General features: G+C 36.6%; 2 protein-coding genes across 2 annotated transcripts; one reads left to right on the top strand and one right to left on the bottom strand.

Annotated features, from left to right (window-relative positions):
* Positions 1-2571: 2571 nt before the first annotated feature.
* Positions 2572-13367, top strand: LOC140153142 (uncharacterized). Its single transcript, XM_072175788.1, has 8 exons — positions 2572-2882; positions 4666-4765; positions 5016-5091; positions 6323-6383; positions 8088-8131; positions 9372-9436; positions 10972-11046; positions 12255-13367. The coding sequence occupies exons 1-8, from the start codon at positions 2695-2697 to the stop codon at positions 12300-12302; spliced, it is 657 nt and encodes a 218-aa protein (XP_072031889.1). The 5' UTR covers positions 2572-2694; the 3' UTR covers positions 12303-13367.
* Positions 13368-16977: 3610 nt separating this feature from the next.
* LOC140153141 (2',5'-phosphodiesterase 12-like) lies at positions 16978-24318 on the bottom strand. The gene is given in 10 exon segments (XM_072175786.1): positions 16978-17526; positions 18380-18500; positions 19033-19185; positions 19981-20110; positions 20611-20728; positions 20731-20772; positions 21451-21590; positions 22760-22882; positions 23397-23813; positions 23815-24318. Coding segments are annotated over 10 exon segments (1902 nt in total). The 5' UTR covers positions 24210-24318; the 3' UTR covers positions 16978-17263.
* Between the last annotated feature and the right edge of the window lie 431 nt (positions 24319-24749).

Below are 24749 nucleotides of genomic sequence, written 5' to 3'. Positions count from 1 at the left end.
TATCTTCAGTTGATAGCAAAACCACACGAATGTAAGAAATACCAAATGACATAAAACAGATAGAGAAATGCAAAGGCTTTATTTCAAAGTTTGTTTCAGCGTCCTACTGTATTCGGTTCTTGAGATATTTCAATTTTAATATTACCCATGTATATCAATGCAGGAGCTTTATAGACACCGGCACCAGAATCGAGCAAATTACGGCATGTCTCTCCACATTTTCTTTTAGTTTAAAGTTATGGTAAATTCGTGTTTTTACTATTACAACTGACGATAGCTTAAATTAAATTGATGGCGTAATTTGGGTCTCCAGTAGTGCTATCTGCTGAAGATCAAGTTAAAATATTCAAGCACTTAGGTCTGCAGAGTGTTGTGGCATTATTTTTGAAACGGAGTACAAGAACGTCATAAGCGTAACGGATGCACGCATAACGCGTGCAGTATCAAATTATCGCGTTGTTTTTACGCAATCCCGCGCGACATTCGATCTGTCAATCATTTTCAGTAGAATAGCAAAACCATGGATGAATAATACGTGCGTTGACGAAGTGCGTGAGAAACAAGTTAATACTGGAAAACATTTATTCACAAACTGACTTTTTCCCAGTCATAGTAGGCCTATTACTAATCAAAAGTTGCGTATGACGGTATTTTGTTTATTTTAAAGCCATATTATAACATTTCTGTAAAAATAGATTAGTAGGCCTATTTATTTTTCATAAAATGTTAGCTTTTACTGTCAGATATGTCCCCTTTTAATTTTGAGCCGAACAAGTGAGGTTAAGCATAGAAAATTGGAATTTACTACAGGCTACTGTCAATAAGTGATCAAACGAAAGTCGCGTGAAAGCACCTACTAGAACGAACTTTGTTACCATACAACCCATGAGTGTGAATGACTAGCCGTAAGCACAAAAGGCACACATTAGCCGCCGACGTACAGTTCGTTGTCACCCACTGACTTTAGGTGCTTCATTTAAGGAGGCTGGAAGCGTTTTGAGCGTTTCGACAATATTTTGTGTGGGACATGAGAGCACATCAGACATATCGAATTGCATTCTGAATACGAAGAATGTCTTCCTGATATCAAATAATTTTCGTTTTTTGAAATTCACGATATAATACAAATTTTATGACAAATTATTAAAATTTGATATTTTTGATATATAACAGTCCTCGAAGTAAATTTTATAAATCTAATGTTCTTAAAGTGTATGTAGCTGGGGGAAAAGCCGACGATCAATTGAAAATTTTGACCTTCATATTGAAGATATGTTTTTTTTCCCAAAAATTTGTTTGGGGGAAAAATCCATATCTTCAATACGAAAGGTCAAAATTTTCAATCGTCGGCTTTTCATTCCACCTACATACACTTTAAGTATAAATCATCAGATTTATAAAGTTTACTTCGAGTACTGTTAAATATCAAAAATATAAATTTTAATCATTTGCCATAAAATGTGTATTACATTGCGAATTTCAAAAATCCAAATTATTTGATATCAGAACGTAGAATGCAATTCGATATGTCTGATGTGCTCTAATGTCCCACAATAAATACTGTCCAAACGTTCGTACCCCACCCATTAAATAAATTGAATGCGCTTGCTGATCGATTAAACATCAGAATGTATTTAATAAGGCTGCCATGTCCGCATGTCTATAGTACTGTATGATGGTAATAGCTACATAATACATGTAACATAAGAAGTACCGGTATAGGCCTATATAAAAGTTGTTTCACAAATTGACGTTTTATTTTATTTTAAGAAGGAGATTGGTATGAACAGTGGCGTACCGAAGGGGGGGCAGCTCTTCTGTGAGAGGTCTTGGGAGGGGGTGAGGGAGGAAGAGGTGGAGGAGGGGATATGATATGAAGAATGAGAGGGGGACTGGAGGAAGCGAGAAAGAGGAAGAAATGAAGAGAAATAAATAAATAGAAGTAAATAAATATAGAAAGGTAAGGAAAATGATAGGAATGCATGAATGAGAGGGGAAAGTAAGAGAGGATGGAGAAGGGAAGGTGAGAAAGAAAGGGCTAAAGAACTTGAGGGAGTGATACTTAAGCAAGGAAAGAATAGCAGAGAAAGGAAAAGAAAGGAATGACAAATAAATAAACTAACAGCCTCCCCCCATAGGCCTAACACTAACAGCACTATCAGCCGATGATTCGATGATGTCAATGCCTTTATGCGTTACGTAACTTTTAAGTTACGTAACGCATATTGGAAAATGTTGCCAATCAATATTCATGAGAGTGTACATTCAACGTTAATTTTCGAAATTGGATGACTTGTGCTTGGCAGGTGTGAAATACATCTAATTGGGCGTTTTGCGCCCAATTAGATGTATTTCACACCAATTTCGAAAATTAGCGTTCAATGTACACTCTCAGAATATTGATTGGCAACATTTTCCAATATGTCAGCGCTCGAATCGGACACAATAGAACAATAGACCATTCAGTGCGTTCATCAGAACATCCTTTCTATTCCTTGCGAAAAAAACTCCTGCTAGTAGAGACTACGATATATTTGGAGGAAATGAGCCTCGTGCTATGTTTTGTTTTTGAGAAAAATAATCGTTGAAGTTTACAGGGCTTTTTGTAGAATCCCTGCACAGATTCATTTTCAGAAACATTATCAAAAATATATTAAGCGATTTATTAGAGAAAAGGATCAGTAAAATTTCAAAATGACCTCTAAAATACCGCGAGTAAACCGTACACAGAAGACTGATGAAGTAAGCTTAAAATTAAACTCGACATCGAAATCAAGAACCACAACAAGCATGACAAGTAACAAATCGGCTTCGTCTTCTTTCAACCGCAGCAAGAAGCAAGCTGTGTCTACAGTTTTAAATGGTACTCAAAAGACGATGAGGTAAGGCACTTGGACTGGTTCCATCATCCATGTTATACAATGTTAATAGGTATGCTAGGTGAATTAAAATTTGCCATCAAACTGCATCATTTTACATATCAAATTAAATCCCTTCTTGAGCAAAGAAAGCCAAAACTGAGTGAAAACATTTTTGTCATAGCACTTTCCGTAACAAAGTTACATCTTGTCAAAGATTGACTTTCATCAAAAAGATTCTGCTAGCAAAATTCCCCAAAACGGCATTGAGGGGTGTTTCTAGATCTTAGTCTCATGGCGATAGCAGCTTTTTTAATGGAACTGCTATCAAAATCCTCTAAAATTCCATGTGCGACTTGATTATCACCATAAAAATCATATATTTGGGTCAAGTGAAGTATAGAAAACATAATTATGTAGGTTTCCTTCACCGACCTATTCTCGAAAAAAATTCAAATTTCTATGTAAATATGCATTCAGTGTTCGATTTACTAGAAAAAAAGTTACTTGCATTTGTGCAGGTAACATAGAAAATCTACCTGCACAAAGTGAAAGTAACATGCACACAATTTAACCATTATAAAATAAGAAGTTTGTGCCGTGAAACTATTCAACTTTTTTACAGATGAAAAGGAAAAATTGGTGTAATTTCGTAAGGGATATTTTACTTCTTTGATTTAGATTTAATTAATAGAGGCACATTGTATGTTCCCGATTCAAACTGTGTAATTTACGACTAAAATTCTACATGCACTTATGCAGGTACATTTGAAAAGTTACCTGCACAGAATCAAAGTCACCTGCATTTGTGCAGGCATGCAGGTGGTAAATCGAACACTGTATGCATTGTGTTTGGGCCCCGGTCTTGGCGAATTTCGCTGACTAGCAAATGTGTTAACTAAGGTTTGCCTGGGATACCTACATGTTACATGTACACACTATAGAATCTGATTATATGGCACTGTCCTGACTCGACTGCACGCTGTGGCTCGAGAACTTGTCAGAGTTAACAATTATTAAAATTGAAGATTCAAAAGACTGTGTCGGTAAGTTGTGTCTGACGTCCGAGCAAAGGTGTAGTTCCAGTAACTTCTCGAGTTGAAGCTGTGCCAAGGGATGTCATGCATAGACTTGATTATATTAAACAGAAATAAGTAGGCCTAACCCTTACTAGTTACTACATTGTAGGTTATCACTTTGCACATATTCGATTAGGTGTAGGTTCCACGCAACACAATCCTGCCCTACAACTTAACTAGTCCGAATAATCAGTCCCAGAACAAAATATTCATTTACTGACTTGATCGTGTTTTGGGTCTGAACTGTTTACATTCAAAATCTTGATGGCAAACTGGACAATAGAAGCACATGGTCCAACTTCACAGCTTTTTATAATCCCAATTCATGTTGCGTGAATCACACTATTGTGGACCATCCTTGAGTGTTTGGACAACTGGAACAGTTTTGACAGGTCTTTTGTCTACCTCCCTGTTTGTAAACAGACCTCACGAAGTAGGATTATTGTACTTGGGTCAATTCTAACAGCATTAATACGGCACTGCAACTTGTCAGTGCTTACATGCAAACTCCCTTTTGTGTATGCTCATAATGCTATTTGCACTATTTTTGAGTTTGCTTACATACCCTGCACAGGCTGCACTATCTATAGTATCAGATATGACTGCAGATAATCTGCTGTTGAGTATAGTACATCCTCATATGAAGTTACCATCTGAGGATTGTTAAAACCCTATGGAAATGACATATATTTTAAAGTTATATTGAAATCTTTACTTTTTTATTTCAGCTATAATCAATTGAAACAAGAAGTTGGTATTCTCCAAGAAGAAAACTGTGATTTGAGAAATAAATATAGCAAACACCAGAATGCACTTCACTCATCTCAGGTAAAAATAATGATAGTGGGCAATTCCATGGTAACGGAAGGACATTTTGCACTAAAAGACATTTCAAACTTTGGATGACTACAACAACCATGACAGGTGCTATTCACGTGCTATTCAAACACATGCAATTCCCAAGTTGGACCAAAAGACATTTTATCAGTATATAAATTATAAGTAAATTGATCGTTCAACCAATGAACTTTTGTTTCAAGCCAGTTTGTAATTCTATGTGGTACTTAATATATTACAGAAAACCACAAAGCACTTACAAAAGGAGAACCAGGAGTTGAAGGAGCAGATGGAGAAGTCTGAGAAAGAATACACAGGTAATAAAAGGTGGCAGATTGTTGCGACTGCCAGGGATGGTATGATACAAACATTTATTTACACAATAATAACTGCGCACTATCTATTTTGAGGTCATTGTGTGAAATTGGAGGGTTTTGTTTTAGGCTAAAATACAGAGGCCCAAAACAAAACCTGACAATTTCATACAATGACCTCAAAATAGGTGGGGCAAAGTTATTAAATTGTCATTCATTACAGCTCAACTTACCGTACTTTGCCTAACCAGACAGTCCATGCCAAAATTGTTACTACACCTTTACATTTCATCGAATCTCTTTTTGATGTCTGTCATTTTGAACATCATACTTGAAAGATGTATGCTATGTAGAAACTTTATTTTGCAATTTCATAATTTGCATATTATTAGCATATTTGCAAGAGAAAAACATGAAAATCAATAAATACCTATATTTTTCACAATTTCAATATTTTATTAGAAATTAAGCATGTAGGCCGTTTGTTATGACTTGATGAATGAAACTGTTAGACAGATTTTGATATTTTTGCTTATTTTTCCTTTTTTGCCCCAAAATGTGTAAAAATCACAATTTTTTGGATGACCTATATTTTCTTTGAATATTTATCAAATTTCTTAATTAAGGTATAATACAGTACAGAAAAAGATGTCAAAAAAATCTGTTAAAACAGATTTCCAATAAATTGTTCCATTTTCATTTTTGGGTTAAATACTCAATTTTGATCTTGCTGGGATATTTGAAACATAAAATGAAAACATGTCCATTGCACTTTTTCCTCGAGATGTACTATAATATCAAGGTTACGGATATATTATAATCCCTTCTTATCTTCACTGATCCATCAGATACCTATTGTTATGAATGATCAATGAAAAGGTTCAGAACTGGGCTACTAATGGTCTTGTCAAGTATCTATAGTTATTTTCATGACTGTGTGAACTCAAAAATCATGCAAGGTCGAATGTAGGAAAAGTATGATCAGTTGAGCTGTACCGTCGTATCTAATATTTTGAACAAATCAAAATGGCATTTTATGTTATTTCATGCCATAAAACAAATATAATCAGTTTTAATTATTGTTGTAACCTACCCAACAAAAAAATATAACATTCGCGCCGACAACAAGTGCTACCAATCACAGAAGCGTGACGGCATCGCGTAGGCATGGTATCAGTACTTTATCCTTAAAGGGCCTTCAAACTTCATTTGTGTTTATTCTTACCCTGTACAGAATCCATGGAAACAAAGACACAAGAATGGACATCTAAGAACAGCCACCTAGAGGGAAGATTGTAAGTATTAACTGTGGGATGATATCTCATTTGGTTATTGAGGTAATAATTTACTTGCAGTTACTGGGATTAACTGTGGGACAATATCTCATTTGGTTATTGAGGTAATAATTTACTTGCAGTTACTGGGATTAACTATGGGACAATATCTCATTTGGTTATTGAGGTAATAATTTACTTGCAGTTACTGGGATTAACTGCGGGACAATATCTCATTTGGTTATTGAGGTAATAATTTACTTGCAGTTACTGCATGGGATTAAGAAACAATTTGCTAAGTGATCAAACACTTGCAGGCAATGCACATTTTTTTGTTTCTCGAAACGGCTGCATGGGCCATACTTTCAGTGTTTTATCTGTTGACACCATGCCAAAATGATAGGTCTGAAGGATGCCAAAATGATAGGATAAGTCTGAAGGACACTATTTTATTGCTTGTTATCATCATTGACTTATCAAGTACTATGATGCCTCAAAATATGCTGTTGTTATGGAACCAGTTGCCAGCTCTTTTTAAACATGTTGACATCCATTTACTCCCACTTTGCTTGATAAGGCAAAAAAAAAAATTGTTTGTTTGTCCACGTCCGACCGACCGTGTTCCCTGGTCCCGACCGTGTCTTTTTTTTTTATATTAATTTGCGTTGAATGTGCTAGGAAAACAGTGGTTAGTATAAATTTAAAGGAAGAAAATGTAAAGAAAATGAACAGTATAACATGCAGAACCATCTCAAGAGTTAAACCAGTAAAGTGCTGCATGTTTTTACTTATTTACCAGTCTTCAAATTGTCAGTTTCAAGTGCAATATCTGTAAAAAAAAAAATCCGACCTACCAACCTAACTGTTTCATAAGCCTCTATGGACAAACAAACTTTTTTTTTTGGCCTAAATATAATTTACAATATGCATAAATAATTGAAACTCAACATTCCATCAAGATTAAGAATGTTGGGAGCAATTACAAAAAACCCGAATATGGTGCACCGACTAGGGTGCAATTCTACTAGTCTCATTACAAAACTGCCCTACCCCAACCATAAACCCTAATCCTAAACTCCGTAAACAAGGACTGGACTCAAGTGTAGCAAGTTGTACCCAGTTCGGTAATTGTACCAATTAATGTGCGAGTACCTAAATCATCACCTCCTCCTCAATTCAGTGTTGACCAAAGTACTTCTGAGATTGAGTCCTTTTTATTGTTGATGCAGCCATCCCATGATACTAGGGAACTGAAGAAATAAATTCTGACGTTTGAACTCTGTCATCTTATAGAAAACACCAAGCAAAATTGGGCTATTTTAGTTGAAATCCATACACCCTCCTATGGAAGATTATCTCCCACACAGGAGTGTGAATTTCAAATGGGATTACCTGAATGGGTGACCCCATTTGAAATCTACACCCCTGTGTGGGAGATTAAGGTCTTGTCTTCTATAGGGGGTGCATGCATTTAAACTAAAATATCCCATTGAACACATATAACATTCTGTTCTGCAAATTTACAATGGAAGTTTTTTAAAGATTTTATTGGCAGCTTGCAATTCATTTCAAGTTTGAAGTCTCCATTTCGCAGAGTTAGAAATTATATTCTTCAATCGTCATAACAGCAGGGCAACATGGGAAGTTGATCTATGTACAGAACTATAATTTGTAAGCTATGTTTGCACAATTTGATCATATTTTCTTTTCTGTTTCTGTTCACAGAGTGCAATGTGAAGTTAAACTTGAAGAATTAGGCGTTGATCCAGGTAAACCACACGTAGACTGATACTATACTACCAGGGCATAAAGGGATTGTTTTAGTCAACTGACCCATTAAAGCCATATTATAACATTTGCTGAGGAGGACGCCTCACTGATTTTTTTTTTAATTCACTTTTTACACGATTATATTGTACTTTATTAAACCAATATACCCTGCAAAATTCAAGACTCTAGGTGCTGTAGTTTTGTCAAAATCCGAGATTTTGAATAAAGCGCCGGAACCGGTGTCTTATTATTACGATGGAATTATTAGTCGAACGCATACACGATGTTCATAACACACAGTACACACGACGTGCAGGACGGTGATCTACACAACAAAGGGTTGTACCATAACATGACCGAAGGAGTGGTACGTATTGGCGACATACGCGCTGGTAGTAAATTCCAATTTACTTTGCTTTGCCGTAGTTGTTCGGCTCAAAAAATAAAAGGGGATATATCTGACAGTAAAAACTAACATTTTATGTCAAAGAATTGCTAATCTATTTTGTATGATAATGTTATAATATTGCTTTAATACCAATCACAGAATTCCTATCTGTGATATGTTTTCTGCACTGTTCTGGAGGCAGTTGCGCTAGTGCCCTATTGCCAACATATACATGTATTTACACATATTTCTTTGATACTGGTACTATTTTAGTTACCCCTGCTTGTTCACACAAAATTATATACAGTCTGGTGCCGTATTCTATGAATAAGTGTGAATATATACGGCACCTTACTAAAGATATTTTACCATATTTTGTGAGAACAAGTAAGGAGTAATGATTTTATCCTTTAGTGAACATGAATTCTGTATTTTTTTAAGATTTGTTGGTCAACATTGGTGAAGGATATTAGTTTGGTAATCTTACTGAAAAGTAGTCATACCATACATTTCTTGCTTTTAGTAGCAGTGGTGCAGCCGTACCACATGCGAAGTACCCACACGCCTCAGGATGTCACATATGTTATGTTACGCAACCTCAATGTTACCGTTCTACTTCAATGTAATTTCTTACTGGTTTATTGATTTCAAACAAAACTTGGTTCCCTCTTTGTACAATGGTATGGATTTGTAGTATTTAACCCAATCCCTTATTGAAAATAAGGTTTATGGCACCAGTTGCACAATTTTTCTAGGGGGTATCTCTATATGAAGGAGGAATGTATTGAATAATTATGAATATATGAGTATTATTTCTAATTATCAAATTTGTTTGATTTATTTTTTCATAGTGAATCTGGATAGATTAGATGGAAGCAGTGATGCCCAAGAAACGCAACAGAGAACACAGGCAGTTGTAAGTATAGGTATATCAGATATTTTGGAAGAAAGAAAGACTAGAAAAATGAACTTTAAACCAGAGGTTTCTGAATGATTTGAAACTCAAGTTATGTATTGAACCTGGTTGCAGAATTTCACACAAGATTTCAAGTTTTGCCGCCATTAATATATTTTTTAAAGTGGCCCCATGTCAGCCTAATTTTCATAAAAACCAACTCTCATGTACCATAACTTTTATCACACTGAAACAAGATGTGGCAACCAGACTACTCAGTATATTATTAGTTATTAGGTGAAGCGTCGGTAGTGGGGGAAATTATCGTATGCCGAAGTGTCATACTGGTGAAGCCAAGGCTGAACCCAGTATGACACTGAGCGCACGATAATTTCCCACCATACCGACGCTGAACCTAATAACGTAATTTATCATACCACTAAGTCATTCTAAATATTGATATAATTACGCTTTTAAACATTTTAATTGCTGCTAAATAGGAAAAAACATTACAAAAAAGATTGACTGTTCCGCGTGATTACAGATTGCGTGCATTTTACGCGCCGGTTTACGCTGAATCGCCTTTATACGGCGTACCTCGCCGTACACGCCGTAATGGGCTTGCGAAATACGCTCTCACTGACTAAATATAAAGCGTAAAATACGCACTCACTGACTAGATACGAAAATATATCAGGTTGGCGGTTTTCTTTGATGTTTCCCTTAGTGGTATGATAATAGGCACTCTTGAGTATTCCATCTATCAAAATAAAGCAAAATTTTCTGATTAAAATTTCCCAAGAAAGCTCTCAGAGCCCCTTCAAGTATCATTCTAAAAGTTTACTTGGATCAATGTTATAGTAATTCACTGACATAGTGCATGTTAGTTACCATTGGTTATTGGTTCAAGACTTCACTTGGCTCATACACCCGTTCCGAGTTATGATATGCCATAGGAGTTGTGTTGTGATCATTTGGATCAGTAGTTCGTAAGAAAGATAGCGTGAGCTAGTTGACCTAGCAACGGTCATATACTATTATATCACTTGTACATAAATTCTAGACAGTTCATTGGTTGATTACCATTTGCCATTTTTACGATCACCCTCTCCGTGTGATAGTCTTTACCATCATAGTGCTCTGCAGTAGTGCGCCAAGCCGTGCGCTGACTCTTAGACTCGCCGATTTAGTTATGGGGTGGACCCCAAAATGTGAAGTATATCACGGCAAAACATGGTGTTATGTTGATGAAAAAATGTATTTCCTACCTTAAATAGTATTTTAGTAATAGAATTTATGCATGAGTGATATAAAACAAATATTAACTGTCTTAAATTTGTGTAATGGTCGAAATATAATCACTCGGTTAAAGATGTATTGTTCCATTCCACTCACCGTTCCGGCTCGTGGAATGGAACAATCCATCTTTCACCTCTTGATTATATTTCGACCATCACACTCATAGACAGTTAATATTTGTATAACATGCACTACGCCAGCGAATAGAATAAAACGTACATCCTACAAATTTTGATTCTTTTTTTTTTGCTCGGCAGGAGAATGCCAACATCTTAAAGCAGAAACTTGAAGACAATATTGTCAGAAGCCAGCAAATGTTGAAACAGGTCAAGGTAATATATTTTGTACACATATTAAAGTGGTATTACACCCCTTGATAAGTTTGTCACTATTTTTGCAATAATTAAAAAAAAAAATAATAACACACTGGTAACAAAAGTTATAATGTATATTATAGGGGCAAGGAATCCAGTAACTACACTGAAATGTCAGTGACTCAACACAAGTGGTACGTTATTTATGATAAGAAAAGAGGAACCGCTAGAATGTACCTCATTTCTTAAAATTTATAATGAACCACTTGTCTTTAGTCATTGAAATTTCAGTGAAGTAATTGGATTCCTTGCCCTTATAATATACATAGCTTTTGTTACCAGTGTGTAGTTATTTTTTGAGAAAATGCAAAGTTAGTCACAAAATTGATCAGGGGGTGTAGTACCACCTCAACCATTGTAATGGAAAGGATGTGAAAACTTGCAAATGAATATATGTGACTCATTCATTGACAATGTTGTCAAAAGTAAATGTTTAAATGTTTGCATCATTAATCAGACGTAATTGGAAGTAAATACATCAAAAGGTGACATTGGAATGGAAAGCTATACTTGAAAACTAAAATTTAATTTAAATCTGGTCAACCAGACATATCTATTTTTTTGACGGACGAACCAACGTTGCGACTGAAACCTGGGTTGTGATGCAAATGACCTTGAGTAACGGACACTTCCGGTATTGATGACAATCGGCGAGGAATGTCCTTATGATTCGGTCCCAGCCGTGTGACAGTTGAAAACATTTAGTATTTACAGCAATAAAAGAACATGGGGTTTTATGGTAAATCAGCTCATACCTTATAAAACAGCTTTGATGACATTGTTCTCACTTTCCTTGACTGGGTCACACACACACAGAATTTTCATTCAATGTAAGGAGGCCTCATATCACTCTTGTCTTATTGTCAGGTTTAATTTACCCACTGTAGCTTTAGGGTGTTCTTTATTATCAACGCATGGCATTAACCGAGCACCAGGCCTCAAATTTTAGAAGAAGGCCATCAATGCCAACAAGTGATGAAGAATGCCTTGAACTATGACAAAGATCTGGGGCACCAAGGCCAAAACCGAAAAAGGACAGGCAATGACCTTCGTTGCCTCCCTGAAATTTGGCAGAGAGATGAATAACAATTTACTATCAAAATTAAACATGCTTTTGCTATTTGTGTAATAAGTGAAGATATTGTTTCAATTTCTTCTTCTTACAGGACGTATCAAGTCAGTGTCAGCTTGCCTTAGCAGAGTTGGATGATTGACAAGAATTTGGTAGTACAAACAATATAATGGAATTTTATGTGAAAAAACCCATATTCTTATCCACCAGAAAAAGAAACTTCCTACAGCTTTGTGCTATAGCAAATCTTCATCTAGCCCTTTACAAGACTCTTACCAGTTTACACCTGAAACATAAAAAAGGTGTTCGCATTAGGATAATTTTATATAAGGACATGCTAATAACCTCAGCTTTCTAGTATAATAGTATATTGTACACATGAAATGAGTAGTCTTGGATGTAGACTTTGCAGTGAGTGCACATGTTCATAAGTCAGTTCCTGCTACCAAGTATCAATGTAGACATCATTGACCAAGGAAATAGTACCAAGGGTGGACAAGCTGTTTTCACATGTATGTCAACATGATGCATGGTGATTTGATCTAAATCCTCCAAAGTATCACATCACACATCATGTTTGCCCATTGTTTATTGACAAATGCAGTTGTTACAAGTGTTCCTGTAAAGGCCGTTTGGCCCAACGCTTCCAAGAATTGGTGCAAGCCCACCTGGGGCCCTAGAGCAGGCCCCTGGGCTCCAAGTCACTCACAGCTAAATTGGCCCCACAAAAAAATCCTTGGAGGGAACACATTGGTTGTCCTTCATATTTTTCTGGGAGGTGGGGGAGTTTAAGAGAAAAAAAAATCAACAAACAGTCAAAATGGATCAAAGGTTGTTTTGTTTAAACAGTCTCTTTCTGCAGTGGTTCTGCCATTTATTCATGAAGTCAAATCAAAACTAAATTGAGATGCATATAGCACACTCAGAATAAGTTACACTAATCATAAAAACATTTTTTTGTACCTTTTTACATTCTTTTCTACTGACACTTTCAAAAGTCGGATGACAGCATGGAAGTAGATACTATATAGAAGTAAATCAGAATTTGTCCAAGGAAATTCAAACCAATGAAAGTGGTAAATATATAGCCACCCTGTTTAGACATCTGGAGTGGAATCATGGGTGAAAGGTGCCACTTCATTGAAAGGGAATGATGCAAATTAATCTCTTACATGTAGAGCATAATCTTGGTACACTGAAAATCACACTGATGTAAAAATAACCCTGAAAACACCTCTGAAAAGCTCTGGCCATTATTTAATCCCATGTAAATATTGTTAATCACACTAAAACTTTCCTATAATGAATTGTCATTGCTCATTGTATACCTCTTTTATTCTGGTAATTTTCAGGGTTATTCTGCAAGTTTTGATTTTCAGTGTCAGTTTCATATTATTGCTACGGAAACAAACCAACAGTTTGATGACATCCTATAAACAAAAGTATTTTTGTTAGGAGGCTGACCCCCACCCCTTCCCTGAACCTAAGTGTGAATCCGAAAGACCATCTTTGACAGATTATAACTTTTTACAAATGTAATCAAACTTTTTGACCCTCCTCCCGATAGAATTTCATTGAACTTTTGGTTTGTTTCTCTAAATCGTTAATTATCATCAACAGTTTTTTTGTGAAAGTTTGCAAATTAAACGACAAGATTATGAGTAATAAAATTTTGGCAAGACTAATTTTATTTATTGCTTGCTTGCTCTTAGTATTCTACAATTTACCTAAATGTACTGTGCTACAAGTTCCTTCTCTGAACCTGCATGCCAGGGCTATATAATTTACCCAATCTCTCAGCCTGCATGCCATAGTATAGACCGTATTGAATAAACTCAAGCGGAACGGTATAACAATTGAAATGGCAGCCACATTGATTTTAAGTGACAGACGGAAAGGTGTCTAGTTTCGATTCCAAAACCATTCATACCTATCACATGTTTTATCGTACGAATTGCCCTGTGGTACCTTATGGTGGACAGAGTTTTATTTAAATGAGGACGAGTAACGTAGTATTCGGTAGGGTCTATACAAATATTGACTACTATGAGGGGCATGGTTAAAATTATAGGCCCAAGGTGATCTCAAAACCATGCTATGACCCGAGTCGCAGTCGAGGGTCATAGCATGGTTTTGAGATCACCGCGGGCCTATAATTTTAAACCATGACCCGAATAAAGCAGTCAATATTTGTTTTATATACCAAATAATATAGATTTTTGTCATCTGATTGGTTAAAAGGCTTATTTTATTGCTCAAAGACCATGGTTAAATTTACAAAGAAAGTTTCAAGACTTACCAGAACTTGCATGCAGGGCATCGACGCCGCGTGCGTAATGCGCACTACGCCATAACGCGTGCGTAGAGTTTGATTGGGACGTAATCGGTCCATAGTTCATTTTAATGAAATTCTCTCAAACACAGGGCATAGTTAAAACAATGCCCCTCTTTTAACCAATCTGATGACAGAAATCTATATATGTAATACATTATAATCAATGAGTAATGAACTATACCCACAGTGGCATAGCCAGCATTGCCATGTGTACCAACAGTCCAGGGGAAAACATACTATATACAAAATTGGCCAAAATCTGCAATTTTGGCACATTTAAGCATTAATATTACAAATTGTTGTACACTGCATGAATTGTCCTGGTAAATAGTAATTTTCAATGTTTGGTCAGTACATTACTGAGCAGGGGGGGTCAATAAGGAAGGTTATCATTGACGTGACAAGCTTCAAGCTTGTCAAAAAGAACAATCGTCATCATGTTTTTGTGAGCACATCCACACGTTTGTGCCTTCCTGTTCTGAAAACTTGGCTATGCCACTGACTACCCAGATTTTATATGCAGGAATAGAGTTTCAAGATGAAGAAAAAAGACACAAAGACCAAATTTTGAACAATTTTTTATTGTGTCACAAAACAAAATGGGTACTAAAAACATGTTTTTTTTTTGTGATTTTATCCACAATGGGTGTTTTTAAAACAAATCTCTGTTCATCTATAGATTCCTCAATTATTTTCCTTTTCGACAAATATGTGTGAATAATTAATAATAATTAACAACACTTACTTTTATGTATTTCTGAGATTATATTCCCTTACACTGCACCTCTCCATTTTGTCATCTTAACCTTTTGCACTGAGGCACAACTTTGAGAAATTTGCACCAAAAAGGGTCAAAAAATGCTGAATTGGTCAAAAGTTGGTGAAAATTAAAAAAAAGGCTCCTAGATATTTTTATCTAGTTTTTAAAAATTAATAAAAAAACATTTTGGCCCAAGAATTTTTTTGTTACGATTTACGAAAAAAAAGTGGGATTTTGGGCCAAAAATTAGCATTTTGGCCTAAATTTGACCTCACAGATGAACTTATCAAGTCTTTGCCATTCTAAATATGTATACTTTTATATACATTACACCAACAATTTAGCAGTTATTAGGTCTGAAAGTTTCCAGGGTTCAGACCTACCTTAATCACTTTTAGAGCAAACACATGACAGACATATTTATGTCATAATAAATGATGTTTCACATAACACAAGTCTCATTGTTTGAGATAGTTGATGATGTAAATTAAATGACAAAAATCATAAATAAATTCATCACTTTTATATAAAGAACAAAGTGTGATTAACTACCAGTTTCACAGATAGCAAGTGTAAAGTTACTATAGGTTTTTTAAATAATTCTCAGCCAAGGTGGAATACTTGGCATTAGTACATAATACATGTACAATCAGAAGATTGCATGCGTACCCTATGTCCTTACACTACATACTCGCTTGGTAGGCTACATGGACACAACAGCTACACTCCACCTTGGCTAAGAATTGAGGATGCTAGTTCTAAGAGGGGGTAGGGGCAAGTCATAGTCATGAAAATATAGCTAGTGTCAGTTTCTGCTACAAGGGGCTATCTACACTCTCTGTGCAAGTTTCATAGTGAAATACTGTGTTAGAGCATTGAAACTGCATGGACAAAACCACCTTACATTGAAACTACATAATAGTCATAAAACCTTTGCCATCTCAAAATGCACTCAATGTGACTTTTAAACCCCTTATAGAACTAGCATCCTCAATAACATTAAATGCCTTATAGTACCAGACATAATTTTTTCCATTTTTAATAAGAGGCTAGTTTAAAAACTTTATTATCAATACTACATGTAACTAGTACATAATTGAATGGTTTCTGATGCTCCAATCAATGGGTGGAATCTGTATAGAAGTAGTTCATGCACTTAATGCCATGTAGCCCAACTTTTGCTTCTCATTTATTTTGAAACCCACAAATTACTGCTAATAATTTATTATAAGCATAGCATAATCCTTGCAAGTGATCCAAACATCATTCTTAGTCAGTGGGAGTGGTCTAGTTCATAGACACATAATCTGATTGGACAATCGCATGATTTCGGGTGTCGTCTATCAGGCCGTAGACGACCCCACGTCATCATGTGTGTTGATAACGCGTAACACGCTTGTAGAGGTGCGCGTATATATCACGTTGTATGCGTAGACTAGTGCGGAACACACGCACGCGCTAGCAGTACGCGCAACAAAAGATGTGAAGTTGTAAACAAGTTTCGTTCATTTTAGAAAAAGGGGAGTTTTTATGACGGTAACTGAATTTTTGCTTTAAAAAATAGTTTACAGTTTATCAAAATAATATTTAACTGACTAAGAATGAGAATAAACGAAAGGAATTTTTATTTTGACTATCCTCTACCTATGATAGACGCCAGGCATGGCCAATATTTTTCTCGTAATGGCTGCGCCGGCGTCCACCACTCACAATATTGGAGCTGCCTGTTGTCCATCACACGGTAGAGGATAGTCAAAATAAAAATTCCTATCGTTTATTCTCTAATCACTGCACAAGCTGAACTGCGTAGTAACCAGCAGTAACGAATAATGATGTGCACATCGGTGTGACAAAATTATAATTTTCAAATCGGATGGAAACTGTCATATGGGTGGATGGATACTTATACCACAGTCCTACTCACATCACCGCCATCTTATATCACACACTAGGGCCATGTGGTCAAAGGGGAAGCTTCATTGGATAATGCTACTCACATCACCGTGATTCACCGCCATCTTATATCACACACTAGGGCCATGTGATCAGAAGGGAACACTTCATTGGGTAATGCTACATGTTTAGTAACCTCCTCATGAGTTGGCATGGGAACCATGCATTCTAACCCTAGCTGTGATGATTGGATAAACACATGATCTAGTTTACCGCTGAATCCAGCCACAAAATTGGTGTACTGGATATCCTTGCAAGCATCTGTCATCTCCAGGGAATGTTGCAGAGGAAATCCACCACAGAACTCCTGTTTTCCACCTGTTAAAAAATAAAATAAACAGGTGAGAACATAGGTTGTACTATGCTACTGTTGTAAAGATCTTCATCTGAAGCGTAGCATTTTGATTTCTTTATGAGGAGCTGTGAGATATCTTCACATTTTTACTGCTTAGAATTAATTTTCTCTACATTACAAGCCTTTGCATCGGGCCTGAGATTGGAATTCCAGTTTCCTTTCTCACGAAGTAAGGGCTAAGAGTAAAATTGTACAATTGTGTTTGGGAGTGGCCTTCTCTCTTTCTCTTTTCCTAGCTATTTTCTTCCATTTTTTGCTTTTTTTATCAAAGCTATCTAGGCCAGCATGCATATATTAGCCTACACTGGCTATCCAGGCTTGTGCATTTGTATGAGCTTGGAACGGTCCATGGTTTTCCATGGATTAGCATGTGTTCCTCACGGACCAACCTGGGTAAACAAACAAACAAACAAACAAACAAACATGTACCTATTGACCCTGGGCTATTGACCCAAGCTTAAAAAGAAAACATCAATTAAAGTTCAAGACATATCTACCTGAAACCTTTTTTACTTTCTTGTTCTGGGGGTGATACATTTATGATTTTGATGCCTTTTAAAAACAATATCATTTGAAATCAATTCCAATTAAAAAAAGAAGAAAATATAATCAATTAAATATTAGATTCTTATAATTGCACTATTCTTTGTATTCCTTAGATATATCTAGAGAGGAGCTTACTTCCCTGAAGAGCTTCAATCTTGTATTGAAACCACTTTCCTTTATCAATACCATACTCATTGCAACTGAACCACCACTCATTATGGATTATGGAAATGTGCCTGGATATATTATATTCATAGAGAAAGCCCTTACTTGTGTACCAGTCCACTGAATTGTGAGGTATAGTTTTGTTGGCAATGTACTCATAGACAGCCGAACTAGGATTGCTATTCAAATCGCCACATAACATCACTGATAGATCGCCTTTGCCCTCCTGCAAAAAAAAAAAAAAAAAGTGAGTACATAGGATTTAGGGGTTGGAATGCTACAGCAACTTTGCCATACAGGATTGTCATTCATACAGGTCATAACAGTGTAAATTCATAGTACACAAAACCTGTTTATTGTTAACATCCAAAGTCAGAGTATAATAAGTTATAAGAACAAGCAGATGATATACCAGTCACACAAAGTCACCAGAAGGCAATGGTGCATCCTATTAGAAAATAACTCACCAATATAAACTTCTTATAAGGTTAGAAAATGGCTGTTTTTACCATGAATTTTTACAAGTCATTCCCATTTAACCCTTTGGTGGGGATGTCTACAGCCGATTAGTGCAAATTTTAGGAGACATGAAGTCCTCCCTGTTAACAACTCAAGTTCTTTTAAGAGATATCCTGTTGCAATATAAGTACATGTATGACTATGAAATGACCAAGGCAAGAAAACAAATAAACTCATCAGTGATCAATGCCAATATGATGTTGGGCATCATCAAAGCATGGGCTTTGGTCCTTCCTTACCGCAACATAAGACTGCTTAAGTTCTTCTAGGTGGCGTATCAAGATTGCTGCCTGTACCAGTCGTATATGTGCAGCCCGTGGGTGAAAATATAAATGGGTGTTAGCTACACATAGCTTCTGTGTTGGTTGTGCTATGTGTTCAACAACAGCTACCTGGAGAAAGGGAAACAAAATTATAAATAAACACAAAATGTCATAAACTGTATCAGTTGTATAATATCAGGGACTGCTGTTTGAGAGGAGCTAGAGCAATCACTCCTCTACAGCTCTTCTTAAGTTGCATTTGCAAGAGCGATTTATAGCTCCTCTAAATAATAGTTAAATTCTTTATGCTTTAATGGCCAGATGCAAACAGCTCTTCTAAAGCTCTTCTTGAAGAGACCAGCAGAGCATTCTACAGCTCTTTTCTAATTTTCAAAAGGCAGTCCCTGAATATGCAGCTCATAAAATATCATGTGTTAGCTATACAATATCAATAAAGAGTAACACAAGGCGCCACATGGCACATATAGACTGAGAAGGCAATCCAGGCACTGCACTTAAACACTGGTTGTCCAAGCAACTCATTGCATTGATAAGAAGCGTCTAAGGTCATGTGATGATATTGTACTGCTGGGGTCCCAAGGAGAAAGGCTTTCCATGACAATAGCAGGAACATTATATTGAGGTAGTCTGGTTCAATCTTTTCAAAAAGCAAGATGGGCACTCCAGCCTGTGAACACAGGTTTGTCCCCTAAACTTAACACAGATCTACAGGGCAATAGAGGTCAGTGTGACAATTTTGGCCATCTTGTGGGAAAACCAATATAATTGTACCTTCATAAACCATGTGATAGCTTTGAGATTACACAGATTTGAACCCATGACAAAGAGGAATGCATGTGTGGATCTACCTAATATGGCTGATACCCTCTATCAAGCCAACTACAATAAACCATGTATTTTTACCTGACAGATAGTTGCCTGCTCTTTGAAACGTTTCAGCATAGCAGGACTACGAGAAATCCCCTCTAATAGATCACTGTTGTAGGGTTTCTCTAATTCTTCAGACAGAACGATGTTGTGTTCTTCAACCAGCCTGCAACAAAAACATTTTGTTGAAGAAAGAAACGTATTAATGATATAGGAGAAACCATTTGGAGCTTTAGTGAGCTTGAAAACGAAATTATTTTGAAATTATATTACAAGTACCAAAGTAAGTTTAAAAACAACCTACAGAGGTCCAGAAATTGAACCTGAGTGATTAAGGATAGCACATGCATGTGATCAGGTCTCGAAATAAGCCAGAATTTCTGAGGGATATTTGGGCCCTTGATCTTAAATTGGTTTTAACCTATGAACCCCACAAAAAGTGAGAAAAATTGCCACAAATTTTGCGGGCCATTTGGGTCCGCCGGATATGTCTTTTGCGGGCCCTCACTGATTTTCGGGGGTCAAGGGTCCTTGGGCCCTCCTTATTTTGAGCCCTGCATGTGATGGACTAGTAAGGAGGAATAAATACCCTGAACAGTCTTGGGGCCACTAGTTCAGGTAATCAGTGCACCAATAATACACGTAAAGATCGCATACAACACTCACTTGAATTTATCACCATGATAGAATATAGCCTCTCCCTCTGGTACTTGTCTGTCTTTGCACTGTAACAGTCCTATGAGACCGCTATTCAGTAGGGATGGTTGAAGAGACTGTTCAAAAATTTCTTGCCTACTTCCTGAAGGCACAAAATGTCGCAGTTGTAACCTATGGCAAGATTGAAAAATAACAATGTACACAAAATTAGGGATTGACTTGATACAAAATATAAGCAACTCAATCAATACATACAAACTTTGAAAGTAGACAGCCACATACTGTATTTATTTATTTATTTGACTTTATTAGCATCATGGGCACTTGGGGTGGGGTGGGTACGCAGTATATGACCATACAGGGACGTGCCGCAAATTGGCCTTCTGGTATATTTTTAGGCCAATTTTTCATGGAATTATGGATGGGTCCTTTTTTCAAAATTTTCTCAATTTTTTCTGAAAATAGCCCAATTTTGCATCACTCTGGCCAAGTTTTTTTAAATTTTTTTATTTGTAAAACAATTGTGACTTTTGGTATTGATGGGTCCAAATTTCTTGAAAAATTGATATTTTATTGATGGGTCCACTGTCATACCCCTACCAAAACCAAATTTGAGTACCCCCTGGGCATAGTTTACAAACATTGACTGCTCATGAGGAAAATGGTGCAAAATATTTTCCCAAGGTGAACTGCAAACCATGGGCCTCCTTTTTCCTAAAACAAAGTTGAGGGGGAAATATCAGCAGATGTAAATGATCCAAATAATTAATATATGCCTAAAGTTAGGCAATATGAGACACACAACAATTTATCTAGTACACCACCACTTGACAGCAGGAATATTCTTACCTGTAAGTTCTTTCAATATAATTTGTTCCCTGTAGTCTATATCCAATACATCAGCAGGACAGTAAGGGTAGAGAACGTCCCTAGAGAAATCTGAATCTGCATACATGTCTGCCAAAATATTGTAGCACACTACTCGAAAACTGTGGATGTTCAGCAGAAATTAGAGAAAAATGTTATCTATTCCTTTACTGAAAAATATGTTAAAGCATACTTTATAACAGAATCAAGTGGCATATAAGCTGCATAGCCATGGGAGTCTTGGGAGGTGGGGAATAGATGTGTACCTACATACAATGTACATTTGTACACATACATGTAAATTGTGAACCATCTTTTATGCACAATCTCATAATATTGGAGATCACACAGTCTGCACTATACTAGTTGAGCGTGTGACAGCAAATGTTCATCAATTTCTACACTGTTTAATTATAAACTGCTGTTTACAATCACTGGCAAAATGTTAGGGATTTTGAAGTTGCCAGATTGGGCACAGCTAGGTTACCTGGGAAAGGTCTGCTTTACCCAGGCAATCAGACAGACAATTTCTTGCATGGTTAGTGTTATGTCTTTGATCAATTTTTCAATTTCAATATCATAACATCAAAATTAAAAAAAAAAACATTTACAGACCTGCCAACCAAAGTCAGAAAGAGGGACATTGATGCCAAAACCTTGTACATACACAGTTTTGTACACAAACCATGTACCGACAAATTCAAAGACTTGAGGTGTGCAATACTTTCAGAATTCAGAGGTTTTCAGGTCTAAATCGCTCACAATAGACTAAGAGAAAGCTATAGCAAAATTTTAAAGTGAAATTCTCACATTTAAATTTGCCATCACTGAAAACCCCAAATGAGGGACAGTCCCTCAAAATGAAGGACAGCTGGCAGGTCTGCATTTATGATATTCAAGAGATAATTGAGGAGACAGGTGAGGCCAGATATGATCATCCCCTAGATGAAAAACACTTCAAATTAAAAATAATACATTTTATATAAAATCAAATAGACAACAAATAGGCATTTTGAATTTTCAAGCAATTGTTGGGTATTGGTCGTATAATGCACAAGTCTAAGCCCATTGATCAATCTTTTGCACTCAGTTAATATAAAATTCAGTGGCGGCGCCACGGGGGGGGCAAATCCCCCAGTCAGAACTCCCCCAGTAAAAAAACCCAAATCCACTTTTTGAGGTAATTTTGCGCAAATTTTGTTGCTTTCCCCCCTGAAATTCACTTTGCCTCCCTAATACCCCCCCAAAAAAAATTCCTGGCACCGCCACTGATAAAATTTTTCCATCTTACCATCCATCATCAGCTCTTCCTTTGGTAAACACATGCCTCTTCTCAAAAGGAAATACTCCTGGACTCATCGTTACTCTACTCGCTGAGACCACTTCCTTTGGAACCCCCTGTCTCTGTCCATTCCTGTAAAATGCATTAAAATTCAATGCATTTTGATATCATTAATAGAGTATGACATGAAAACAAAGTATCAATTTTCATATTAAAAACACAAAACATCGTGCAAATTTTTTTAAATTTTTAGGTCAACCATTATGATCCTAGCATTTAGGTCTAGGTCCAGGGACACTACAAAACCAAAAAAAAAAACCTTAAATAAAAAGCTGCTATTGTACAAATTACTAAGATTTTCATTGAACAGTCAGGACCAAGCACTCGATGCAGCATAGTGGGGCTCATGCTTGATCTAGCTTGAAATTTTCTGAACATTTATGTATTTAAAAAAAGAATCCACATGGTTAAATCTTGGATATTTTGATATTTTTGTACACTATTAGGTGTACCTCAAGTTTTCGGCAATTTGTCAGCAATGGTTCAATCACGCTGAATTCATAAGAGTGTGATTCAATGCTTTTATAGATGGAGCATGATTGGTCCAAACTCACAAACAGACATCATAAACATCACCATTACCTACCTTGGAATACATTCTAACTTCAGCTTGCTTCCCAACATTTCTGCACTTGGTGTCAAGATTGGTTCTCTACAAACCTCTGCCCATTGACACTCTATTGCCTTGATTTTTGCAGTTGGTTCCGTTTCCATTGCTGTACAACCCACATCCATGGCAACTTCATTGTTGTTACTTTGGTTAGATCCACCCTGACTGGTTACCTCACTATGGCTATTCAAACTTTTGCTTCCTAAACTAAGCTGAGCTGTATTACTTTGATACCAAACATACGAACAATTCTCATGTTCAGTAAATTCAACCGACACTCGCGGATAGAGTGGGCAACCGACCATGAGTCTACCAGGAAGTTTAAGACTTAGGACTGCCGGAACATTTTTACAAACTTCGTATGTCCTGTCTTGAATTTGTAGCAATGTTCCTCAATCCATGCATTTTGTTCAATTCAGTTTTATCAACTTCTATTCCATTTCTCACGAGGGTGCATTTCACTTCATCAACATCCCTATTTTGAGTACCTTCCGAGTCAAGTTTAGTCTTTTTAACTTTCTTATTACCCTTTCTTGCTAGCTTGGTAACATTTGCTTTAATTCTGTCCAAAGATTTCTCGAGAATTTCGGTTTTTGAACGTAGCAAGTTGCTGTGTTTGTTACCATACACAAATGAAAGGGTGAGGAATTCGTCACCTTCGACGCATCTGACAGTAACTCGTTCCATTTGACCAGGCATTTTACTGGGATAAACTGAGTTATACCAATCTGATACCACCTTTAAAACGTTTCGCCTTCGTGTTAATGTTAAAATATGTCGCAAGACCATAGCTTTTAACAAGAAAGACGCTTTTCACGATTGCACCACACTGCAGAAATTCTGTTTTCATTCAGACACACGAGCTCTCCTACGCCGTAAATGGCGACGATCTCTCGCTATTTTAAGGTCGCACATCACTAGATAAGCTACAAAATAAATGCAATAATATTATTTAAGCCGCGTTGTCGGGGGGGGGGGCAGGGTCTCAGCTAGAAATTCAGGTTTGCCCTTCATTTGAATAAAATTGCCTGTCCTAATTTGACCTTTAAAACATTTATCAGACCTCTACAGCCCATTAGCGACTTGCGGAAAACCGCCCTGCTGACTAAACATTCAGAAGGATTGGGGGTTCAAAGAGTTCAAAGACAGTATGTCTTGCTATGGCCTTGTTAAGTTGTTTTGCAAAGCTGGTCTACTAAAAAAGGTCAACAGCCTTTGTCAATACCTACAATTATAATGCAGCATCTGTCAAAGGCAATAATTTTACCCTGCAATAATTTTACCCGTCCCAGGAGCAAACTCCCCGTCTAAGACGGCCAGACGGGTGGC

The sequence above is a fragment of the Amphiura filiformis genome, chromosome 5 (genome assembly GCF_039555335.1).
Source record: "Amphiura filiformis chromosome 5, Afil_fr2py, whole genome shotgun sequence".
Taxonomy (NCBI): domain Eukaryota; kingdom Metazoa; phylum Echinodermata; class Ophiuroidea; order Amphilepidida; family Amphiuridae; genus Amphiura; species Amphiura filiformis.
The sequence above is the reverse complement of the archived record's forward strand: the minus strand, read 5'-3'. Positions and strand labels throughout refer to the sequence as shown.

Bases quoted from the DNA above. Each gene is read 5' to 3' on its own strand.
- LOC140153142 (XM_072175788.1), top strand. From the start codon at position 2,695: ATGACCTCTAAAATACCGCGAGTAAACCGTACACAGAAGACTGATGAA. The intron at 9,437-10,971 runs GTAAGTATAGGT...TTTGCTCGGCAG, and splicing joins AACAGAGAACACAGGCAGTT to GAGAATGCCAACATCTTAAA. The intron at 11,047-12,254 runs GTAATATATTTT...TTCTTCTTACAG, and splicing joins AAATGTTGAAACAGGTCAAG to GACGTATCAAGTCAGTGTCA.